Here is a 19242-nt window from a genome sequence, read left to right on the forward strand (position 1 = left end):
TAAAATGCCTTTTTGGGGGCTCTATGTTGGCTATTCCCAGCCTTGAGGGTGCTTCTAGTTCTTGAAGATTCTGAGGGAACAGGCAAGGGTTTGTTTAGGAGGGTAATGTTTACTGGTGACTGCACTCTGTAAAAATGAGGGCGATAAAAAACTGCTCTTCATAAAGTTTACAGCTTCATGCAAGTTTACTAGTGAAACTGTTTTAACTTAGGGGTGAGGAACCTCACACCTGGGGTGGGGGCAAATCTGGCCCTCTGGGGTTTCCCAGATGACCACACCCCATCCCCCACCGCCTTTCACCCAACTATCAATTCTTTGGTGGCCTCTTGGCTTTTAGGCAGTCGTTATCCCATTCTAAAAGGTTGAAATGCCTCTCCCAAGGCTTAATTACTGGTAGTAAGAACATTACAAAATATCCGCATCTTGTAGTGTAATTTTGACCCCATCCCTTTTGTCTTCAGCCCCACCCATTCAAATGTTTCTCTGAAATTTAGCCCTCGGGCTGAAATAGTTTCCCCACCTCTGATTTAACTCACAGGGAGGGAGGTGAGCTTGCTGCCTACCATTAAGAACATAAGAAGAGGCATGCTGAATCAAACCAAGGATCCATCTAGTCCAGCCTTCCTCAACCTGGGGCGCTCCAGATGTGTTGGACTACAACTCCCAGAATGCCCCAGCCTGGGGCATTCTGGGAGATGCAGTCCAACACATCTGGAGCGCCCCAGGTTGAGGAAGGCTGATCTAGTCCATCATTCTGTTCATGCAATGGCCAACCAGCTGTGAACCAGGACCCCCCCACCAACAGCACCCTCCCACCCATGTTCCTCAGCAACTGGTGTACATAGGCTTACTGCTTCTGATACTAGGGGTCACACAGAGCCATCAGGACTAGTAGTCATTGATAGCCTCCTCCTCCAGGAATTTATCGAACACCCTTTTAAAGTCATCCAAATTGGTGGCCATTTTCACTCCTTCGATTTAGCTCTTATTTCTCCTTGGAAGAAGGAATATGAATATAACAACTTTAATTCCTGGCAGAAGTGAACAGATCAAGGAGCCTACTATTACGATTGATGATGGTGCTGATGAAGATAATGATCCAGACTTCTGGGCTTAGTAAGTGGAACTTGCAGAATCTGCCAGACAAATGAAAATGATACAGTGTCTTAATCCTCTTTTTCTGTCCCTCCCCTCCTCTTTTTGAATTGAGCTTCCTGAAATGTAGAGAACATTATCCGGGGAATATCTTTCTGTATTCATTTTGCCAAACTGTAGACTCTGTGAAACTTCATAGTATCCTATAGCAAACATGTTTTCTGAGTGTGTATTCTTACAAAGCCAAAATGGTACAATCTACACACAAGTCAGTATTGGCAGGGAATGTGAAGGTTTGCAGAAGTACCCCCCAAAAAAAATCTTTAGGGGAAAAACTTGGAGGGGGGAGAGACCCTAAAACAGTTCAGTGATGACTGAGCATGCTGAGTGGGCCCAGAAGGCTGTTGTCATTATGTGTGAATCAGACTGGTAGTTGTCTTGATAGAAGGCAACTGATGAGTGGAATTTGTAAATGGCAGCCTAGCTGGCTTTTAAGGCTTAAATTCATAATCTCTTGAGACAATCAGAAATGCCTCTATCTCTTGGAGGAATTTTAAGCGGAATATTGGTGTCTGTTGGGCCGACATGTTAGTGAGCGCTGTGAAGTATTCCATCATAGGCAAACCAAGGGCATGTATCATTTTTTAAAAAAAAATTGGAGCCCTGGAAAAGCAGTGTACAAAATTTAAAATACAAAGCACTGAATTCTGTAGGCTGGCAGTTGTTCGTGATGTCAGGATCTTTGTACTGGGCTGCAGAAATTGCTGAGTCTGCTAATAAAATGTGTAGTAGAACCTTAATGCCTAGGGACCTGATCAAGAGGTCAAACTTCATTCTCTTTCAGTAGCCTTGACTTGTTCAGTTACCACAAACTCCTTCAAATAATACCACGAATAATGATTATTATTTCCCTCCTCCCTTTTCTCCTCTACCTCCCAAACTAGCAAGATTAAGAAAATAATCTCTCCTTTTGTGATGTCTTTTGGGTTCAGGTGAGTATTACCACAACATGGGGGAAGTAATTGTAGAACTAATTTGTTCCTTGCAAACCTCCTACTTAATAGAATTGTGATCATCAACATTGCTGTTATTTCATGAAAGTAAATTGGATTCATTCATTCACTCTCCTATCCGTGGCCTAAGAACAATATCTGGCAAATCAAATGTGTACAATACCATATGGCTACTGCTGATTAACTTTACTGGGAATTGCTTCTCAGCCTTTTGACAAAGATTATATGTCTCTGGGTTATATATTTTCTAGATAGATCTTGAGCTCTTACTTGAGGTCAACTGAAATATTTGCATTAGTAAGTTAGTTAGCTCTCCATAAGGATGAACATTAGTTGCCATTCCTTTCTGTCTATTTAACACTTAGACCTGTCCACTAACAGGAACTAAATTCCTAGCAAATGTAGTGCCTTCAGCTTTGTATTGCGTTAAATGTCTTCATGAATCGTATTTGACTGACCTTCCTCAAGCTCTAATAGAGCCTTTCCCAACTTTGGTTCTACAGATGTTGGAAGACCACTCCCATCATTCCTGTCCATTCGCCATGCTAGCTGGGGATGAATGGAGTTGTAGTCCAGCAAAATCTGGGGACTGAGGTTTTGGAAAGTCTGCTTTAATATAACACTTGGTATATAATGAAGAAAAACAAGTTTAGGTATTTGTGTTCTTCTAGATTTGAAATATGACCACCTTTCTCTTCTCTTCCCTGCCCCCTGCTTTTATAGACTCTTTGGTGTAACGCTTATTTTTGTGGACCTTGCACTTGTGATTATATCTCTACTGATTGGTGTCAGATATCGCTCTCTTGAACGCATGATTGGAAACATCTCTCTGGTTATTGCACTCTTCTTCCTCCTTGATGTAATCCTGCGAGTGTTCGTTGAAGGGTAAGAGCATAAATTTCTGTGAAATTGGGCTCACTGGTACAGAAGTATTCATGGAATGAGAAAAGGAGATTCAGACTTGGCCCTAGGGAAGCCTAAAATTCCACCATCAGAAATGTAATCTTGCAGCAGTACTTACTGCATTTGGAATAGGGACTTGGCAGAAGTGTTTTAGAGTTCTTTTCCAAAAAGGAAGTACAAAGGGACTTTGAACAATGCAATGCAATGTAGAGTGTTTCCCTCCAGTTTTTGTGCCAGTTTATTCCATTCTCCCTGCCCTGGGTTTCTGTTCTCCACCTCTGTCAGTCAGCATTCTGTGCCCACTGAACATACACAATCGTCATTGGCTTGGACTGTTTCTCACCCCTTCATCTTGGCTTTTTTGGGGGCTTGAGTGGACACTTGTGCCCAATCCTAGGTAAATCTGCACAGCTCTAGTTTCTCAGGGTGAATCAGGAAATGACTTACATGAAGAATCTATCCCCCTTTAAAAAGAAAACCTCTGTGAATCTTTCTCTGTTCTCCTTCTCCAGTCATTCCATTCCACAGCTCCATTCCATCTGGTCACCACATTTGCCAATGTTTAGTGTCATTGAGTTATCATTTTCATGGGGATGGTCCCTGCTTAGTGTTTTGGGTTTTTTAAAAAAAGAATTTTGTAATCTCAGGGATAACCCAAGTTGGATAGTACCTCCCTCTTGTGTGTGAATGTTTTTTGGCTATATTCACATGGGCATTGGAAGTTTTGGTTTGGAAATAGAAGGAATGATTACTAGAGACATTCTCTTTGTCCTCCTACATAAGCTTTCCTAATCTGGTGCCCTCCAGACACATGGGACAACTCCCATCATACTCAGGCTTCCCGTCATCGTGTGGGGTAGAGGCACATGTTATGTCTGGGCTCTTCCAGTCTGTATGTTGAATCTCATTTGTTCTAAATTTGTATTCCCCCCTTAATTCTGCTTATGTAGGCTTGATTCTGGAATGGCTCTTAGCCAGGCTTTACAAGGACTCCTTCCTTTGCAACGCCTTCAATGGCTAATCCTTATAGATCTGCAGCATGATACTCGCCTGACAGCTCCTTGCAGAAGTAGTTTAAACCTTTTTGGAGTGCATCCTTGATGTTTGTTATTCAAGGTGGCCTTCAAAGGCTCCAAACAAGCCACTGCTGCTTACATTATTCTTGCAGGTTAGCTTTTGCATACCTTTGTCTGTTCTGTGTTTCAGCTTCAGAAACTACTTCAAGTCCAACCTCAATATTCTAGATTGTATCATTGTTACGGGCACACTGTCAATCAATATTGTGTATACCTTCTCTGACTTGAGTGGAGTAAGCCAAATTCCAAGGTAAGAAGAAGAATGGGGGTCTTTCTTTCCATCCCCCCCCTACCATCACATCAGCCAGAGCTCTCCCATTTTCTTATTTTAATGTAGAGGCATGCAAAATAGAAACTAACATGTGGATAATCTGGCTTCAGAAGTGCCTGATGCTGATTGGTTCTGGTAATAATGCAGATGTGGGGTACCTTCTGCCCGTGGGCCAAATGAGCACCTCCAGAATTGACAGTTCAGACCCCTAGACTCTCTCCAGGCCTTTGTCCTAACTGGTCCCAATCCATTTTATTGATTTACACCATCCTACTCTATCCCCTCATCAACATAGTCATTAAGATTTTATATATATGTATGTATGTATGTATGTTGGGGAAGGAGAATGCCTTGATAAAAATGTACAGATTTTTTAAATAACATACTAAATAAAGGTGAGAGTTGCTATGCCCCAGCAACTTTTGGCTTTGGCCACCGCTGCTGGTGGAATATGGGCCCTGACAGATTTTGACCTGACAGATTTCCTATGACAGGAAAAAGTTGCTCCCACCTCAGTATTAATGTAAGGCTCTGTCCTCTGAAGGCACTCCATGGTCTTGTCAGGCCTGCAGGCTTTCTGGAGGTATGCCTCTGTCTCTTACTTGCTTTTTTCTAAAAAAAACTCTTGATACTACTGTTCCATTAAAAACAGCACTCCAAAATAGCTTCCAAAAATAGCTATAAAACCCCCTTCCTCTCCTTGCTCCCATGCCTGGCCTCTGGAAATATTTCATTTTACAAACTCCTGTGTAACTTCACATGACCTATTTTTTTGTGTTGGACAGAACCGTTACTATCTTTCGGATCCTGAGGGTTATAATTCTGATAAGAGTATTTCGACTGGCTTCTGAGAAGAAACGACTTGAAAAAGTGACACGGAGGATGGTAAGCAAGAATGGCCCCTTGTTACCTGTGGTGCTTAGATGGAGGCCTGTATGGTGTCCTAAGGAGGCCAGTATGGTTTCCTTCTTGTTTATCTTTCAGTGAGCAGCTAAAATCTGGCATTGCATTTGTTGATTCAAGGGCTTTATTCTGGCTTTTTCTTTTTCTTTTAATTAAGTATAGAGCAAATATTTTAATACATTTTAAAATTTATTTTAAGTCTTGTGTTGTAAGCCGACTTGAGAGACTCTGACAGGAAGGTGAGATACAAATGCTCAAACAATCAATATTGGCTACAGGTGTGTAGAGGGTGCAAGCACTCAAATCTACGAGGTGCTTAAAGACCCACCTCTTTCCCAGTCTAGACCTTTTCAGATCCTTAATGTCTCTTAATATTCAGACTTACTTTCAGGTCTATACCTACTATCACGACAGAGCTTTCATTCTAGAGTTTCTGAGAAGCCTGTTAAAACTGGTTTACAAGCTGAACGTGTCAATCCATAGAGTGCTTCTAGAAGAGGCTTTCGTTGTGCAGTTGGCCTGTCTCACTCACAGAACTTTATGGGGGAGGGTGTGTCCCCAACAATGATGTCTTCGCATTGTTTCTTCCATCTTTTTTCTTTACAGAAAAATAATCATTAAGGAGGACAGAACAGCAGCACAATATGCTTTTTGATTCATAGTGCAAGGAGATATCCATCTGGAAGCATCCATAGACTGTGGGTGTCTTTCCCAGTTAATTTAGGTTTCAAAATACAATCACGATAACATATCTGCATCCATCCTAGTCCCTCGACCTAACAATGTTTTAGCAGCATTATGCATGTAGTGGTACAATTGCGAGCGACAGTTTTGATACCTTTGTATCATCTCTTGCATTTCAAATAGGCTTTTGCGTTATTTAGTCAGACCACCCTTTTTTGGATCCATGGTCTTTTAAAAACATCTAACTTCATGAAATGTCTGAAGATGTAGCTGGCTCTTTTACTGAATACTCAAAGTCAAGGCAGGCCCTTCATTGCTCTGCACATCTACCTGATCGTTCCTGTGTCTTCTGTTCTCTGTCTTCAGGTCTAGGTATTGTCCTTCTAAAATATGACCAAATCCAGTTTTTATGAAGATTGGAGTAAGATATGTGTGAAATTTGGAGTGCAAAACTTGGTTTTTCTTGGCAAATCATGTGCTGTGGGCCTAAGACTCGTGCTGCTGTTCGTAAGGAACAGCCTTGGATAAGGGCAGCCTTGGAAATAGTTTTGAGGAAATGCTGTTACATCTGTCAAATTGAACTAAAATCTGATCAACTAGTACCGGATCTAATATCATTTATTTCTAGGTTCATGCCTGCCCGGCTTGTTTCATGTTTCTCCTTCTAATTTTCCTGTGTGTGTTTTGGCTGGCAGGTCTCGGAAAATAAAAGACGCTATATGAAAGATGGCTTTGATTTGGACCTCACTTATGTCACTGGTTTGTATTACTTCACGGGAATGTGTCTGGAAGTTGGGCATTTTAAATTTTTGTTATGTGAACTTGCAGAAATCTAGGCCCTCAAGAATTGTAGGAGAAAAGTGTGTGTGTATGTGCCTGTACACAGGACCGTTCCCTTTGCTCTATTTCCCTCCTAGCCTTAATGTTTAGGTTCTGCTACTAACTAGGGAGATGTGGCGATGCATAGACCTTTCTTAGCTATTGCTTCTCTATTGGGAGTGAATAAGTGCTAAGACAGATCTTGCCAATTGTCTTGGGCAGTTAAAGTCTAACCACATGCAGCAGGATGGTCAAAGCTCCAGGAGGCACGTAACAAAACCTGGCACTGCTGCTCATGCCAGGCTGCAGAACAAACTTTGACCTCTTGTCTGTAGAATTGCAGTCATGCCTCTCCTCTGTTGTATCTCAACAGGAGGAAATTAGCTCTTGATTGCCAAGGTAAATGACAGGATTAACCTGTGGTGCTAACAGCCACAGTAGAGACTGTTTTTAAATGTGAAATGTTGGTATGATGGATTAGTGATGTTCCTGACAAAGTTGGTCCTACAGAATGAAGAGGAGGAAGCGAAATAGCCACTCATGTGAAATGGTTTAGTTACATTGGCTGGGCTTGCACAACACGCTAACCCACACTCAGTGGTTGAGTCTGGGCTTTTCTGAACCGTGTATTGTTTGTTGAACTGTGGGTTAGGGTGTTGTCTGAACCCAAGACATTTTATTTATTTATTTATTTATTTATTATTTAAAACATTTATATCCCGCCCTATATCATTAAGATCTCAGAGCGGCGTACACTGGGGCTTGTTAACCACCCTGAACAACCCAACAACAACCCGTGGGTTCTCAAGGTGGCTTATATGAGAAAAATAAGCCACACTGCACAGTGTTAAGCCACCCTGTGAAAAATGACCTGGGTTCAGACAACATGCTAACCCACAGTTCAACAACAACCCACTCAACCTCTTGAGTGTGGGTAAGCATTTTGTGTGAACCTAGCCATTAACTTCCACAGCTTGTGCTTCCAGCCCATGGATTCAAATTCTGCCTTCTTCCCCACCACTTTGCTGAGAGCCAACAGATCAATAAAACTTGGACAAGGCCCTAGGCAGTGGTAGAGCATATGTTTTGTTGCAAGCATCTCCGGTAGAAGGGCTAGTGAAAGCTCCTTTTAAAGTCCTGGAGCGCTATGGCCTGTCACTGTAGACAATCCTGGGGCTAGATGGACCAGTGGCTGACGCTGAGGTGGCTTCATGTGTAATATGTATTATTGCATATAGGGCCTTCTTACGTCAGTTTGCAGTACATTATGTGCACAGTTATTACTTGCCTGTTGTTGTGGTGTGGATGTGTTCCCATAAAGTGTCTCCCCTATTTTAGGGGCATTGCACTTCCCCACGCTCTGTCACTAGGGAAATGAGATTCTTCCCCAGCTATTGTGGCATTTCCTATTTTAAACTCTGGCTGGCGAGGATCCTAGGACTTGACAGCACTAGGAATGAATGACTTGACACTGCCCTGTGCCATTTTGTGAATGTGTTTTCCTTCCCTTAGTTTTATTTTCTGGGTGGCTCCCTTACTGTATTACTACAGCACACTGGTCTGTCTCTTCTTAAAGCAGCAAGCTCATCATTCAAGGTTTTGAGCCCTTATTTATTTATTTATTTATTTAGAATATTTATATACCACTCCTCATTGAAAAAATTTCGGAGCGGTGTACAAGGTAAAATGAAAATAAAAACAGAATAAAACAGTTAAAACAAAATTTAAAAAGAAGCAAAACAACAACAACACAGAAATCCAAGGCTGCATGTTAAAGAAAGGCTTCTTGGAATAAAGATGTTTTCAGGAGGCGCCGAAAGGAGTACAAGGTTGGAGCCTGTCTGACCTCCAGGGGCAGGGAATTACTTGTGCAAGGCCTGCTCATTTTAAAAACACTGGAATGGAAATCCCTTCTGTGCGGAGTGGCAGATATAGCCCCCATACCATCTGTAATGTAGGGAGCAAAGTATCCAGCTACTGTTTCTGGATTGGGGTACTTTGACCCTCTTGAAAGGTGTCCTTGAACCAACTGAGGTGGTACTTCCTTTAAACTGAGAAAAGCTAGTCAGAAACATTGGAAATGAGAATCTGAATTGCATGTTTATGTTCAGAACAACAACAAAAAAGATATAAGCAGGCTGTTTTTGATCTGGTTGTTTAGAACAAAGGAGACGGAAGACTTCTGCACAATCCGTGGGTATCCCAACCTCTTTAGCTCAGTCTCTTCAATCCACTTTCCCCTTGAGCTGCTTCTGCGCTACTGATGTGCCATGGCGTTAAAAATTTATGTTAATTACCACTGCACATTTGTTTGTGTTGGTAGATGTATAAGTAAAGTCGTGCCTTTTGGTCAGAGAAATGTGTCTGACAGCTGCCTGCATCTTCCGTGGCTCGTAAAACTGAAGTCCTGTTGCTTAGTAATGCTAACATAAAATGGCCTGGTTTGTTTTCATCTTGTGACATCTACTCCCCCACTGCATTCAATCACTCATTAATCCAGCCTTAAAACACAAAAACCTTAACTAGAGTTATGTGCACAAATGACTGAGCAGCATATTTTGAGAAGCAACTTTTATGTTTGAGAGCACGCATACAAGTGCCAAACCACAGCTGTATGTAAGAATGAATTGGGGTATCAAGCTGGAAGGGGAGAAGGAGGGGTTTTGCTGTAATGTCTGGAAGCCCACTCTATGACTTCTTTGGCTTCTACCATACTAGAGTCTGTCTTCCTGGGTCCATGGAGAATCTTACACTTGCCACACAATGCATTTCTAAGCAATATGTAATCACACTTGTCCTCTAAAGAGCTCAGGGCTCATTATTGAGCCTGCTCTGTGGCAGTGAGGGTTGCAAAGGAGGAGTTGATCCAGCATGGCACTTCTTAAGTTCTTATGAGTTCTTTTCTATTCCCATCACATATTTGCAGTGTTGCAGTAGTGACAGGTATGTTATGTCCTGAAAGGGAGTTGGCCACCCACTTGACAGCTTGCAGGGACAAATTTGCAAAATGCTCTGAAGGCAAATTTGCTTGCCCCTGGTATGACTTGGAATCCACAATTCATGCAGTTCCATTAATGGAGGTACCCAGAGCATTGTCTGGATGAGTTCTAGTTGCTGAGGCCTGAAGTTGCACACAGAGTTTTTGGATAAATTTGACCAACCATTTGTATGGAGTTATAAATTACTGCTTGAGAGAGGGAATGGTACCAATCTCATTTTAAAAAGGCTGCCTTCAGATTCATTCCTGGGGAAAAAAATCTAACCTCGATCCACAAGTGGAGGAGAACTATAGGCCAGTTTCCACCATCCCCTTCTTGGGCAAGGTGCCTGAGCGAGTGGTTGCCCATCAAATCCAGATACCCTTGAATGAAGCTGATTCTCTAGATTTTCAGTCCAGTCTTAGGCCTGCTTTTAGGAGAGAAGCTACCTTGGTGGCTGTCCTGTGGGATGAGTTTTGCTGAGAGAGACTAGGGGACTGAAACCTTGTTCTCTTGGACCTCTCAGTGGCTTTTGATACTGTTAGCCATGGTATTGTTTTGGATCACATTGGGGCAATGTTTTACAGTGGTTCTATTACTTCTTGGATGGCTATTTCCAGAAGGTGGTGCTGGGGCATTACTGCTTTACTCTATGACAATTAAGTCCAGGATTCTGTAGGGATCTATTTTATTCCCCATGCTATTTAATAGCTACATGAAACCTCTGGGAGAGATTATCTGGGAATGTGAGCTGAAGTGTCATCAACATGCACATGAGTCTCAGTTCTACCTCTCCTTTACATTTAAGCCAGGTGAGGCAGTGGATATCCTGAATTACTGCCTGAGTAAGGTAATGGACTGGATGAGGGCCAATATACTGAAGCTTAATCCAGACAAGACAGAAGTACCATTAGTGGGTGGTTCATCAGCCCAATTGATGTTCAAACCTGTTCTGGTGCGGGCTGCTCTCCTCCTGAAGGATCAGCTGTGCAGCTAGGGTTGCTCATCATTGTCATTTGAGGCACAGGTGGCATTGGCAGCTAGGAGCATCTTCTATCGGCATAGACTGATACACCAGCTATGACTTTATCTGGACAGAGATAGCCTGGTAACAGTTAATCCTCCCAACTGGATGACTGCAATGTCTTTTACATGGGGCTACATTTGAAAATGATTTGGAAACTTCTGTTAGTACAAAATAGACTTGTTAGGTTACTAATGGTTGATACAAATTAGGTTACTAACTGGTTGATACAAGCATGTGAGGTCAGTCCTTTGTGCTGCACAGTGTTCCACTACCTTTCCAGGCCCAGTTTAAAGATCAAGGCCCTAAGAGGATTGGAGCCAGAGTATCTAAAGGGATGTTTTCTCCAACATATACCTGCCCAAGCCTTAGGTCATCTTGAGAGTTATGGTGGCCCATTTATGGAATGCCCTTCCCAAGGAAGCTCACCTGGCACCTACACTATTCTCTTTTTAGAGCCAGGTGAAGATGCAGATTTTGTCGATTTATAGTATTTGTTTTTTTAAAAAAATCTGTTTCATTGTGTGAACAGTCCTGAGAATGTCTTGTTACAGGCATGTACATCAAGCATATACTGGCCTGGGTCTGTTTTTGGCTCATCGTTTGTAAAGTTGTTATAGTGGTTTTAAATGTATGTGCATTTTGCACGTTTGTGTGGTTTTTAATTTTTGTATATTGTTTTTATCTTATGTGAACTGCTCAGAGAGCTTCAGCTATGGGGCGGTATACAAATGCAATAAAATAAATATATGGGAAAGAGTCACGATAGGTTAGACCAACCTCATTTCTTTTCACATTCCTATACTGCCCAAAGCAGAGGCTGTCTGAGCAGTTCACAATTAAGCCTTTCCCACTCTAGTTTATTTGTTTATTATTACCAATATTTATGTACCATGTAATATAATAAATCCCTAAGCAGTTCCCTCCAGATCGGTTGGACTGCAACTCCTATCATCATGGAAGTTTGCAGGAAGAGAAGGGAAACCCTGTGAGGGAGTGAGAAAACAAGCTGAAGGCAGGGGTGGAACCAAGGATTATCTTGCAAAATATTATTTATATAGAAAAGGTTTTAATGAAGTTTGGCCATGATGCCTGGCAATGATGGGAGTTGCAATCCACCTTATCTGGAGGGCACCAGGTTGGGAAAGGCTGGGTTAGGCAGCAACAGTGATTTGCCCAAGTACAGCTAATCCCATTCAGCCCCTAAATCAAATCCCTATATCATTGTGGCTGCTTGTACTGCTTGATATCCACTCCACAGGGTGAAAACTATTTTGGGTAAAACTATTTTCAGCAGTTATGGTGCCTTTTAGGGTGATGTTGGACACATCGGAACTCTGTTCCAATTAAGATTTGCCATCATTACAGGCCTTTAAGTGGGCACTGAAAACGTAATTGTTTGCTGCTGCCTTTTCATAATTTTAACTATTCTACTTGGGTTGTTGTGGTCTGGCTGTCTGATCTCTGCCTGTGTGTACAAATATTCTTGTATCAATTGGAATACTGTGGTCTATAAACCAACAAATGTGGTTTTTTCAACTTTGCTAATGCTTATTACAACTTTCTGTGTTTCTCTCAGCTCGTGTTATAGCAATGTCGTTTCCATCTTCTGGGAAGCAGGCTTTCTACAGAAATCCTATACAGGTAATGTAACGACTGTGTAGATAGATTGTAGCATTATTCCCCTTCATCCTCACCCATCCTGTAACTATTGTAGATTCTGGCTAGTGATGGTGATGTGTTGTGTTACTGCCACAGGGAAAGAGAGCTTATTTGCTGAAGATGTATTGCAGAGGCTAGCAAAGGATACTTGAGGGCATTACTTAAGCTTTGCTGGAATCTATGACTTTTCTCTCCTTGACTATAATTCCTCATTCCTTAAATGCTGCATGTAGTTAACATTTTATTTTTATTTTTATTTTTTTGCCTTTGGCTTACAAACAATGAAAAATTAGAGCTTCAAACGGCCTGCTTAATGGATTGGTATGCTAATCTTCTAATGCTTCAATGGTCTTAAATTCCATCCCCATGAAACCTAATTGGTGGGAGTTGAGTTTGAAGGTCACTCTTGCAGACCCCAGAGTGCTTGGCTGTCCAGGGCCTTTTCATGCCAAATTTGGTGGTGGTGATGGGAATGATTTACTTCCAGATTGCATGTAAATTAAGTGTGCACTTTACATTTTGGGGAGAAAATCAGTATGAGCAATGGACAACATCTACAGCTCAATTGAAATCTATGTCAAGATTCCCATCTCCCATAATACAGATGGAATCTGAAACATTTTTGTTGTGGCTTGTCTTTGTGATACAGAACCTTCTGTACTCTAGATCTCAAACTTCATGAATAAGAAACCATTAAAATGATTCCATCTAGTATGGAGGAGTAGCTTTTGATTGTTAAACTGCAAGTCAAAAGAAATTAAGCCCTTTCTTTAGGCTCTTGTATTGAGGATTTGGTAGCAAACCAATTTACTGAAACTTGACATTAATTGAATCAGAAGCAAGCTCTTTTAGTATTTATTTATTTATTGCATTTCTATACCGCCCAATAGCCGAAGCTCTCTGGGCGGTTCACAAAAGTATTGCAAACTCTTGGAATACCTTGCTCTCTTTTTCTAGGAAGTTGCAATGTTTTTGGATACAAAACATGAAGGCCATTACAAAGTCTACAACCTTTGCAGTAAGTATCTTTTTTGTGTGTTTTTCTATTTTAAATCTATTTTCTGTTTTCCTTTGCAAACAGGATGGTACCTTTTATCTTACCATATCCAATAATGGGCTTGATTTACTTATGTGTTCTTTTTCACTTTAACCTCGTAAACAGAATGCTCATTAGTCCTTCTCCACATTGTGTAAAATCGGGCTGTACTTGATTTCATTTGTTCAACTGGCTACTTCATGCCAAGCCTCACTGTGGCAACAAAAGGAATCTGTGGGCCTGAATTTGGACACACAAATGAAATTATTCTGAGTAAGGTGGATGAATTTATAGCACCAATGCAGGACTCTTTGGTACTGTTCTAGCAATAGTCCAAACACAACAGAGTTCCTTTTTCCTCCTCTTTCTTGAGGTGGGGCTCAGCAAAGTACCCCAGCTTACTTTGCTGGGCTACCCTTGGACTTACTTGGTTATAGTAGGAGTGGCGGCAGCAGTACAAGAGTATTTGGAAACAGCCAATTTAGTTTCCCACAATGTCCCAGAGCACAACCTGGCATCCATTGGGACCTCCAACAGCGCCCACAAAGCTCTGCCCCTTCAGTTTTTTGTTTTAAATTATGAACCTTGGAAATCGTTAGAGCAGTCTTCTTTATCTGAAGTTTTAGCCTCTAGCCTTGCTATTTCTCCGCCTCACCTCCTTTACTTTTGATGAGCCAGGCTATAACAGCAGCCATTAACGGCCCTAAACGGTTTGGGGCCAGGTTATTTGAAGGAACGCTTCCTCACACATGTACCTGCCTGGACCTTAAGATCATCTACAGGGGCCCTTCTCTGTGAGCCCCTGCCAAAGGAAGTGAGGCAGGGGCTACTAGGAGGAGGGCTTTCTCTGCTGTGGCACCCTGGCTGTGGAATGGGCTCCCCAGAGAGGTCCATCTGGCGCCTACACTGTACTCTTTTCGTCGCCAGTTGAAGACCTTTTTATTCTCTCAGTATTTTAACACTTAATTTTAACTTAAATTTAAATTTTACTGTTCTAACTCTGTATTTTAATCTTATATCAATTTTGCTGCATGGTTTTATCCTGGTTGTGCTTTTTATACTGTATTTTGTATTTGTGTTTTTAACGTGTTGGTTGTTTTATTATGGTTTTAATTTTTGTGAACCGCCCAGAGAGCTTTGGCTATTGGGCGGTATAAAAATGTAATAAATAAGTAAATAAATTAATTAAGTGACTAGCCAATTATCTCAGGGAACAATTTTGTGGTGGTGCCCACAGCAATGTCTCAAATTCCCAAATGTGCCTGCCCTCTACAGGGGAGGGAGGGAACAGGACATTAATCAGTGTAACATATTCTTCACAACCCCACCAGAGAAGGGGGAAATTGAGATATTTGAGCAAAACTGTTCTACTGTGTCTTCTCAAGGGAACTTTAGGTGACTTTAAATACTTAATATTTATATATCCTTCTCTCCTGCAGGTGAACAGGGCTATGACCCAAAAATTTTCCATTACAGAGTGGAGCGGATATTTATTGATGACCATAATGTTCCTACTTTAGAGTAAGTACGTGGATAACTTCTTTTTAGGGTGGGGGCCTCTACACTATGGCAATTCCACTCCTATCTCAAAATGTGAAAGATCACCCCTCATCATTGGGCAATCCCTTCTTTCACTTACACTGCCACCATTAAACCACACCATTAAACCACACCCCTTTCTTTAAAATATACCTTTCCTCCTGAGGTAGCTAGTCATTAGGTGTGACTTCCACCTGGAACCTTTTAGGGTGTTCACCAGGCTTCCCTTGAAGTCTTCAGTCTGGTCCAGGAGCTGCTCAGTCTTCAGACCGGTGCCATCAGATGACATTCAGCCTTCAGCTCTTTTCTCTGAAGGCTGCTCCAGGAGTCTTCCTCTCTCCATTGCAGGCCTCCTTCAGCTTCTGCCTCACATGCTCACAGGATGGCTCCTCAGTCTTGTAGCTGCACTTCCTCAGGCTCGTCAGCCTCTTACGAAGTCACGTCCTGATGGCTATTTCTCAGGCAACTCCTCCATAGTTCCTTATATTTGCTCTGGCCGGAACCCTCCAGCCAACTAGCTTTGGTATGGTCAACGTTCTCTCACCCCATCTCTATTTAAACGTATGACCAATGAGCATCCTTAGAAAAGTCAGTTGTTCTCCAATCTGATGATATCAGTTTTGATCCTACTTATCTATATATAAGGACAGAAACCTGGCTTCATTTTCACTTCCTAGAGGTAACAGTAACCACAAATTTGCCAGGGCACCGTATTTAAAATGTAACTTTCCCTAGGCACAAGCCTCAAGTAAAAAGCATACATTTATCTTTTACTGTTGACCCATTCAGACCTCGGTGACTGAAATAAAATGTAACAGTTAAACGTTTACCTCAGTTTCTTCCCAAAGTATCATGCCAAGTTGGTGCTGGTGTCCTAGAAAGGGACAGTCCTAGGAATGTAAATAAACCTGTCAAACCAGCACCAATGATTTAAAACTTGCAAATGTGTCTAGCCCACAAGATAAATGGCTTCAGAGCAAACTTAAATAATGTATTATCAGTAGCTGTATTCAGGCCTTAATAACATATATGAAGTATATGGACTCTTCCCCCCCCCCCACAGGGCAAACTGCCATCTTGGCCCTGTGGGGAAGAAGAAGGACCGAGGGGACAGGAGCAGGCAGAAGTAACATCAGGGCCTGCTCCTGCTGGACTCTTCCCCCCCCCCCCACAGGGCAAACTGCCATCTTGGCCCTGTGGGGAAGAAGAAGGACCGAGGGGACAGGAGCAGGCAGAAGTAACATCGGGGCCTGCTCCTGCTGGACTCTTCCCCCCCCCCACAGGGCAAACTGCCATCTTGGCCCTGTGGGGAAGAAGAAGGACCGAGGGGACAGGAGCAGGCAGAAGTAACATCGGGGCCTGCTCCTGCTGGACTCTTCCCCCCACACACAGGGCAAACTGCCATCTTGGCCCTGTGGGGAAGAAGAAGGACCGAGGGGACAGGAGCAGGCAGAAGTAACATCAGGGCCTGCTCCTGCTGGACTCTTCCCCCCCCCCCCCACAGGGCAAACTGCCATCTTGGCCCTGTGGGGAAGAAGAAGGACCGAGGGGACAGGAGCAGGCAGAAGTAACATCGGGACCTGCTCCTGCTGGACTCTTCCCCCCCCCCCCCACAGGGCAAACTGCCATCTTGGCCCTGTGGGGAAGAAGAAGGACCGAGGGGACAGGAGCAGGCAGAAGTAACATCGGGACCTGCTCCTGCTGGACTCTTCCCCCCCCCCCCCCACAGGGCAAACTGCCATCTTGGCCCTGTGGGGAAGAAGAAGGACTGAGGGGACAGGAGCAGGCAGAAGTAACATCAGGGCCTGCTCCTGCTGGACACTCTCTCTCTCTCTCTCTCTCTCTTTCTTTCTCTCTCCTCCCTCCCTCCCTCCTTGACTCCTTTTCCTTGTGTGTCATGTCTTTATTAGATTGTAAGCCTGAGGGCAGGGACTGTCTTTTTTCCTAAGTGTAAGCCGCTCCAAGAGCCTTTTTTGGCTGAGGAGCGGGGTATAAGTATGATAAATAAATAAATAATAATAATAATATATACGTTTATGGGAAATGGGGGCCACCCATTTCCCTATACCTCGGTCTTCCCAGATTGAGCTGGAAGGTCTGAGGGGAGATTGTGGCTCAGTTCAGACAACATGTTTCTCAATGGTGGTTTTAGAACTCTACAGTGGAGTTATTACATCACCGTTGAGAAATGTGTTGTCTGGCGGGAAAACACACAATGGTGGAAGGTTTTTTTGGAAAACATTCCACGCAGAATATTCACGCTGTGCAGAGGAGAGTTCCTGCACAACTGCTGTGTAGTATGGAGGGCTGTGTGGAGTTTTCCATTGTGTTGAGTTGACTTTTCCCATTGTCTACAGAGTTCCCTGCTTGAGTGTTGAAAGGAGTGAGTGCCCCTCTAGGAGAGTCAATGGGATTGGGTTTTTTTGCAGCAGTGGCTGATGGGGTACCATCAGGAGGACAGATAGTAGAGGAATTATCAATCAAACATCGCAGTGGATTTTACTCAACACCACAGTAGCCCACAGTCACACAATGGTGGAGTTAGAACATGTGTGGGGAGTACCCCCTAAAAACTCAACCATTGAGTGGAGTTTTAACACTGCATTGACTAAAGTGTTGTCTGAACTGAGCCTGTGCGTTTGGTTCCAGACCTCCCTGGGAGCAGGTATCCTGCACAACTGAAAGTATGTTCAGCCAAACTCGCTTATAATGTGGGGTCAGCTGGGCCAGAAGTTTGCAACCCCTCCACAGATACAATTTATGAATGCTTGCATTGGACTAGTCTTATATAAAGGACACTGAAATAGGAAATACCTAAGCTAGTTGAAATCTATTACTGTCGCTCTGAGACATGAGCTCACATTTTATTTTTTTCTAGTATATGTTGGAAGATAGCTTTTTAATTTTTTTTATTTAATTCACTGATACAACTTACACACAACAATAATCAACCACGATAACAAAACAAAAGAAAAAAAGGGGGAAATTAAAATACAAAAGCAAACACACAATTTTTTTCTCACCATCTGTTGCAAAAATAAATAATAAATTACATCAGGAATCACCACTATTTAGGCAATGTAAAAAAAAGTATCAGGTCTTAAACGCCATTTATTTTGTATTTATTGCATCAGTATCATTTCAATACTTCAAGTGATGTTTTGGAGAGCTATACAAAGAATTTTCTTTATAAATGAAATAAAAGGGAGCTAAGTTTCTTCAAAATTGTCCATATGTCTTTCTCCTTTTGCATATTTTAATTTGCTTGACAGTTTTTCTAATAAAATGGTTTATCCATCTGCGCTTCGCAAGTCCATTAAATTTTTTCCATTGTTGAGCGATTTCAGACTTAGCCTCAGCAAGAAGAAATCCATTAAGATCTTTATGTCTTAATTGGTCATTTGTCCAGAAAAAAGTCAATAATTACAGCCCATGCTGAAAATGTGTATTGGAATTGTTCTCAAGTTAAGTATTTCTCTTTTCTCTTAAGGGAGATGCTCAAATTTACTGCTAGTGTGCGAGAATGGATGAAACAGGATGACAACAATGTCATAGCAATACACTGCAAAGGAGGGAAGGGTAAGCAAATACCTTTTAGTGTAAACATCAGGGTGAAGTTTCAAGTAGTTTGAACTTCCATTGTGTTATTTCTCTGAAGGAGTCATCTGAGGCACAAAACCACAACATTACAAATGACATTGTAACTTTTGGCTTAGTGGCCATTCTTCCTGGTCCCTGAGAATTACTGCTAGGTAGCTTTTCCTAAATTTTGTGGTGTGCACCAATAATTCAAAAGTAGGCATCTGAATTCAAGAACTTGTTTTTAGGTTGTCCCTCAGCCATTTTGGATTAAATTTTTGAAGCCTGGTTATTTCCATAGTTGGGTTAGTGTACTGTCGCAAAAACAGTCTTGTGGCATCTTAAAGACGAACAAATTCATTATGCCATAAGCTTTTGTGGACTAGAGTCCATGTCATCAGATGCATGAAATGTTACAACGTAAGTGTGAATGTGAGTTTTGGAGTACAGGTGGGGATTTTTAACGCTGAGGTAAGAGGGAATTGAAATGTAGAAAGTATAGACAGTGAAAAATAAACAGTGTTAACAGTGACCATTCGCCAAACTCTGTTTGGGTGTAATGTGATAAAACTTGTAATGTGATAAAAACAAGCCGTTTGTCCCTATTCAAGCCACAGGAGATACAGTTGAATCTATTTCACTGTTCGTAAGCCACTTTGA

At 42.2% G+C, this 19242-nt stretch overlaps 1 protein-coding gene across 1 annotated transcript in view; it reads left to right on the forward strand.

Moving 5' to 3' along the window:
• Nucleotides 1–19242, forward strand: part of LOC134398522 (phosphatidylinositol 3,4,5-trisphosphate 3-phosphatase TPTE2-like) — a 28652-nt gene that overhangs the window by 1268 nt on the left and 8142 nt on the right. The window contains exons 2-11 of the mRNA XM_063125853.1: nucleotides 1039–1116; nucleotides 2040–2087; nucleotides 2832–2993; nucleotides 4218–4337; nucleotides 5144–5243; nucleotides 6641–6704; nucleotides 12346–12410; nucleotides 13386–13446; nucleotides 14904–14985; nucleotides 18494–18582. Coding sequence (XP_062981923.1) covers nucleotides 1039–1116; nucleotides 2040–2087; nucleotides 2832–2993; nucleotides 4218–4337; nucleotides 5144–5243; nucleotides 6641–6704; nucleotides 12346–12410; nucleotides 13386–13446; nucleotides 14904–14985; nucleotides 18494–18582 — 869 coding nt within the window. The remainder of the gene's footprint in view (nucleotides 1–1038; nucleotides 1117–2039; nucleotides 2088–2831; nucleotides 2994–4217; nucleotides 4338–5143; nucleotides 5244–6640; nucleotides 6705–12345; nucleotides 12411–13385; nucleotides 13447–14903; nucleotides 14986–18493; nucleotides 18583–19242) is intronic.

The sequence above is a fragment of the Elgaria multicarinata genome, chromosome 4, assembly GCF_023053635.1.
Source record: "Elgaria multicarinata webbii isolate HBS135686 ecotype San Diego chromosome 4, rElgMul1.1.pri, whole genome shotgun sequence".
NCBI classification, from domain to species: domain Eukaryota; kingdom Metazoa; phylum Chordata; class Lepidosauria; order Squamata; family Anguidae; genus Elgaria; species Elgaria multicarinata.